Raw genomic sequence first — 6,263 nt, forward strand, 5'->3', positions numbered from 1 at the left:
TTCTCCACCACCACCGCCACCACGCCGTCGTGCTGCCGGGATTCCGAGGAGGATCTACTACTTCCGCTGCCCGCTGGAACGGGGAGAAGGACGTCGTCTTCATCAACACCGAACGTGTGACCGAGTACGGAGGTGCTGCCCGATTGTGGCACCGTCGAGATCAAGATCTTCTACGCGCTTTTGCAAGCGGCAAGTGATCGTCTACATCCACCCCGAGATCTAATCTCGTTAAGCTTTGCGAATCTTCGAGGGTTAGTCTCTTCATCTCCTCGTTGCTACCGTCTACTAGATTAGATCTTGGCTTGTGTTTTCGTTCTTGCGGTATGAATTTTTTTGTTTTCTATGCTACGAATCCCATCACAGGTAATATAGTTTTTTTTGTTTCCCTTTTGTCTTGTTTCTTATCTGTATTTTTCATATATTTTTCATAATTTTTGTTAAAAATTACACCCTCCCGTTCATATTAATTGACTCTAATATGGATGTATCTAGACATATTTTAGTTCTAGATACATCCATATTAGAGTCAATTAATACGAATTGGATGGAGTAATACTTTTTAAAAAATTGTTATTAAAAAATATGTACATTTTAAAAAAATTGAACAACTTTGAAAACATCCTAATAAAATTTGAACAATTTTCAAAATTGAATGTCTTTCAAATTTGATTTTTTACAAATCAGTACATTTTTAAAAACTAGTAAATCTAATTTTTTCTAATTTAAACAAGTTCTTAAATATTTTAAAATGTGCTAGTTTTTGAATTTTAATATTTTTCTAATGTAAACATTTTTCAAATTTAAAAACAACAAAATAAAAAGAAAAGGAAGGAAAAAGAATGAAAAATCAGGAATGAAGAAAAAATAGAAAAAAAACAAAGCCCATCGTCTAACCGGACAGGCCCACACTGCCGCGAGGGGTATGCGGCGCGGTGCAAGTGGGCCAATCCTATACACCGACCAGTTCAGTTCCTACCACTACCAGACACCGCACACCCTGGTTAGGTATTTGGCCAGGCCCATTTTTCTTTTTTCTTTTTTCCTTTTTCCGTTATCTGTTTCTGTTTTTTGTTTTTTTTTTGTTTTTTCTTTTTTGGTTATTTTCTTTTTTATTCAAAATAAAAAAATCAAATCTGAAAAATGTTTAAATCTGAAAAATGTTGAAATTCATAAAATGTTCAAATTTAAAATAAGTTCATTTCTAAATGTTTAAATTTTAGATGAAAACAAAATTTTGAAAAAATGTTCAATCTAAAAAATGTTCAAATTTTGAAAATATTTTGTTCTTAAAATCATTTTTTTGAAAAAAAATCAGATTTTTGAAAAAAATCAAAAAATAAAACTTTCAGATTTAGAATAGTTCAGCTTTTAACAAACAAAAATATAAACAGAAAAGAAGAAAAAACAGAATAAACAATTTACCTGATGGGCCGCGGCCCATTATACAGCTGCGGGATCAGGGATGTGCGGCACCGCGTCCGCACCGACCAGATCGGTGTATAGGCGCTCCCGTGCAAGTGTGGACCTAATCAATCGGCACATAGCATTTGCCGTGTACATGAGCCCTCGTGCCATCTCCTCAAGTAAAAACAAAAACAAGTGTTCACGCGGATGGGCCAAAAGCGTATCTCTTATTGGCAGGGCTGGCCTCTATTGTCGCCTAAATGGACCCAGTACTGATTATGGGCTGTTCGTCCGTTAGCGTCCTGTTACCAGCACAGCAGCACTTGTTTCTGGCTGCTGCTCTTTCCGGTAGTTGCCAGCTTTGAAAATTCTCAGAGCATCTCTAGCCGCGTCCCCCAAAGCGTCCACCAAACCGCGTTGAATTAAGCGTTTGGGGAACATATTTTGTTCGTGCCGCGTTTGGGGGACGTCGCTCCCCAGCCGCGTCCCCCAAATGCCACCCCCAAACATTTAAAATACTTCTTTTTAACACAGAACCATTTATCAAATATAGCATATGAATAAAAATGTTTGCGAGGATTGTTTTTAAATTAAATTACAACAAATAATAAAATAAGTAAACAAATATAATAAATAGGGCTAGATGCTACATCAAGGTGCCACGGTATTTCCTTTGATCCTCCACAAATGATCAACGAGATCAGCTTGAAGTTGATCATGAACATTGCTGTCACGGATCTCTGCGTGCATGGCGAGAAAATCAGCAAAATATGCAGGCAACTCATGATCAACCTCCGCAAGAGGGCCTTCACACTCATAGGGACCAACATGTGACCTAGCATGATTCTTGTGGTCATCCTCGATGATCATGTTGTGCATGATCACACAAGCCTGCATCACCTCCCACATTTGGTCGTGAGACCAGCTTAGAGCACGGTACCGGACAATGGTAAATTGTGCTTGAAGCACACCAAATGCCCGCTCGACATCCTTTCTGCAAGCCTCCTGTCGCGTAGCAAAGTGGGAATTCTTCAGACCTGATGGATTCGAGATTGTTTTGACAAAAGTGGCCCATTTTGGATATATACCATCGGCTAGATAATATTCTTTGGTATATTCGTGGCTATTGATCTCATAGTTGCATGGTGGAGCATGCCCTTCAACTAGTCTGCTGAACGCCGGAGACTGCTGCAACACGTTGATGTCATTGTGTGATCCCGCCATGCCAAAGAAAGAATGTCAAATCCACAGGTCATAATCTGCCACAGCTTTAAGCACCACACTGCAATATCCATGACGCCCTTTGTATATACCTTGCCAAGCAAACGGGCAGTTCTTCCATGCCCAGTGCATGCAATCGATGCTTCCAAGCATTCCAGGGAATCCTCTGGCAGCATTTTGTGCCATGATCCTTGCAGTCTCTTCCTCAGTTGGCCCTCTCAAATAGTATTTGCCAAACTTTCCCACCACAGCTCGGCAAAACTTGTACATGCACTCAATAGCAGTAGACTCACTCATGCGAAGGTAGTCGTCCTGTGTATCGGCAGTTGCTCCGTATGCAAGCATCCTCATGGCGACGGTGCACTTCTGAATGGACGAGAACCCGACAACGCCTACAGCGTCGAGCTTGAGCTTGAAGTAGGGGTCGAACTCTCGAACGCCGTGGAGGATATTCATGAACAGCCCCTTGCTCATCCTTTACCGGCGCCGAAAATTGTCGGCATGTGTTGCATCATCGGCGAAGTAGTCGTTGTGCAGCATGGCATGCCCCTCCATCCTCTGCCGGGGCTTCGACTTCCTTCTTCCCGGCCTTGATCCTCCGCGGCGCGGCCTCTTCCTCTTCTCCGCCTCAGCGTCAACCATGTCCTGGAGGACGCGATGATCAGCAAATGCTCCCGCAGGTCGTCGTCGAAGGCTTGCTCGTCCTCCAGCAGCAGGGCAAGCATCTCATCGTCGCTGTCCATGGCTAAAGCAAAATCAATGGTTAAAATTGCGCCGAGGCAGACGACGCAACAAACAGCGGCCAATCGCGCCTACCTGGCAAGTCGTCGAGCACCTTCTGTGCGCGGAGGTGGGGCGGATTTGACGGCGCGTTACGGGGGCGCGCGGCGGCGGCGGCGGCACGACCGGCGGGAGCCCCAGCCGCGACAACGGTGCCGACTCTCAGCAGAGATCAGACGCCCAAACGGCCGGGAAATCCAGCGGCGGCGGTGGGGTGGGAGGCGCGGGAAGGAAGGAGCGACGAGAAAAGAGGCGCGAACCAACGGTTTATGCAAATAGTCGCCGACATGTGGGAGCCCGCCTCGCTTTTCGGTGTGTCCGGCGTCCCCGGAGCGTCCCCTATGGGACGGGGACGGGTTCGGGGCGCCGAACACCGTATCAGGCCGCGCCGGACAAAAATGGGCTTTGGGGGACGCGACTGGAACGGTTTTTTGGTCCGGCGCGCCCCAAATTGCTTTGGGGGACGCTTTGGGGGACGCGGCTGGAGATGCTCTCAACAACAACAAAACTGGCCAGCATTGAAATTTTCAAACCAACTTAGGAACCAAGGCATGAGTCCTAGTCAGGTTCTTCAGATGTGTCTTAAACCTGAGGCGCGTTGCTCATCTACCACATGTAAGAACAGCAACTGTTTCTCCTTTATTCTGCTTCTTCTTACTGACTTTCTGTGGTCAGGCGCCTGGTGCTTGCTCAGTGCATGTTGCCTTAGTCGGCGTCTCACGGCATAATGGTGGAGAAGCGATGCATCCAGGGCAGTCTAGACTTCAGGAGTAGAATTACATGCCCTGGACCGATGTGTCTGTGGTGTTTATAATGTCAGCAACATGGTTTTCACAGGACAGTCAGGCAAATATATAAGCACCGAGTATAACTGATCGGCCACATAGCCTTGTTACTTCTCGGACAAGGAGACACATATATTTGCTTTTCACTACAGTAATAAAATTACAACCCTGAGTATGGTAAGTATAATCCTTTGTACTGTTATATAGTACTCCACATCTAATTGGGAAGCACCGGTGAGACCAATGGCTTACCATCGAAGAACGCCTCCAGGTTCCCGATCATGAGGTCGCAAAGATCGGAGCCAGACTCCGTGGTGAAGACCGCCTCATGTGCGGTGAGCACCACATTGTCCATGGAGAAGAACTCCGCCGGCACATCGGGCTCCTTCTCGAAGACGTCGAGGCCCGCGCCAGCTATCTCCCCTCCCTTCAGCGCGCTGATCAGCGCCGCCTCGTCGATGTTCCCTCCACGGGCGATGTTCACCACTACGCCGTCTTTTCCTAGTGCCTCCAGGACATCCTTGTTGACGATGTGCTGCGTCTGATTGTTCAGGGCGCATGCCACGATGAGGACATCGGATTCGGCAGCGAGGCTGAGCACATCGGGGAAATATCTGAAGGAGACGGTATCTTTTGGTCTTCTGGAGTGGTACTGGATGACGCAGCCAAATGCTTTGAGACGCTTAGCAATTGATGAACCGATGCTCCCCAAACCGATGATGCCTACACGCTTGCCACTGAGCTGGTAATATACCAGAATTAGTATGGACATTATTTTCATTGGAGGTGAAATGTATGTATGTGACTGTGTATGCCAAGAACAGAGCTTGGGGGGTTAGAGCTTACAACCGGTGAGAAATTGAACGATGAACACACTAACAACGTCGGGTAGTGTCCAGATTTCCACTTTGTTCAACAGAAAACACACTGAACTATATTGCTCTACTGGTGTTCTCAGTGAACAATTTATCAGAAGAAGAAATTTGCATACCATGCTACAATTTGATGACAAGGTGGTTCGAATCTTAGCAGCTCAATCAAATAGTTGATAAATCTCTTGTGATTTTGAACGGATTACGAATTTTATTCTCGCAATTTGGACCAAAATGGGAAAAAATTGTGAACTTATATGTGTCTGTTACTGTCTTGAGAAGAGAAATAAACTGACAGACCTTGGAGCCAAGCGGATAATCCCCTTGAACCGGCCACATCCCGCGCCGGACATAGCGGTCAGCCGCCGAGACTCGCCGGAGCACGTCGATCAGGAGGCCTACGGCGTGGTCGGCCACGTCGGTCGAGAAGGTCTGGCCAGCGCCGGCCACGAGGACGCCCCGGCGTGCGCACTCGGCGACGTCGATGTGGTCCAGGCCGGCGGCGGTGGTGACGACGCAGCGGAGATACGGCGCCGCGTCTAGGAAGGCAGCGTTGACGCGGATGGTGCCGTCGCCCACGACGAGCGCGGCCCGCGGGGGCTCGGGCTCCGCGGCGGCGGACGCGGCGAGGAATGCCGGGAGGGAGGCGCCCGAGGCGTAGAAGTTGACGACGAGGTAGCGCGCGCGTAGAGCAGCGGCGAGGCGGTCGTTTGCGCGGCGCAGGAGGAGGACCGAGTGCTTGGCGCCGGAGGGAGGAACCGTGGCGACGGCGATGGCGGACGCCATCGGATGTTGAACCTGCCCACCTGAACTGAACTCCCTTCTTTTTCTTCCTTTCGAAACACGCTACATACACATACGGCTCACACATACATATATACATTCACCTTTACACATGCACACACGTACATCCTACCTCTCAACATATATCAGCGTGCATGCATACAAAATTTGGTTAAATTTTAAACTTTCTAATAAAATTTGTCAAAGTGATTAAAGTTCCATTAATCAAATGATTAAGAGCATCTCCACTCGTCCCTCAAAGTGTCCCCAAATGACGTTGGATTGAACGTTTGGGGCGCCTCCACTTCTTACCGTGTTTGGAACACGTCTTTCCCTAGCCGCGTTCCCTAAACGTGTCCCCCGGATTTCTTTTACATTAACATATATATTTTTATTTTTGTTGTATTTTCATTTAAAT

General features: G+C 47.3%; 1 protein-coding gene across 1 annotated transcript; it reads right to left on the reverse strand.

Annotated features, from left to right (window-relative positions):
• Nucleotides 1-4,260: 4,260 nt before the first annotated feature.
• LOC127320779 (glyoxylate/hydroxypyruvate reductase HPR3) lies at nt 4,261-5,918 on the reverse strand. The gene is made up of 2 exons (XM_051349848.2): nt 5,363-5,918; nt 4,261-4,932 (listed from the first exon to the last, which is right to left on the reverse strand). Exons 1-2 carry the CDS (start codon nt 5,846-5,848, stop codon nt 4,408-4,410), a joined length of 1,011 nt encoding a protein of 336 aa, XP_051205808.1. The 5' UTR covers nt 5,849-5,918; the 3' UTR covers nt 4,261-4,407.
• Between the last annotated feature and the right edge of the window lie 345 nt (nt 5,919-6,263).

This window comes from Lolium perenne, chromosome 2 (genome assembly GCF_019359855.2).
Source record: "Lolium perenne isolate Kyuss_39 chromosome 2, Kyuss_2.0, whole genome shotgun sequence".
Classification (NCBI taxonomy): Eukaryota; Viridiplantae; Streptophyta; class Magnoliopsida; order Poales; family Poaceae; genus Lolium; species Lolium perenne.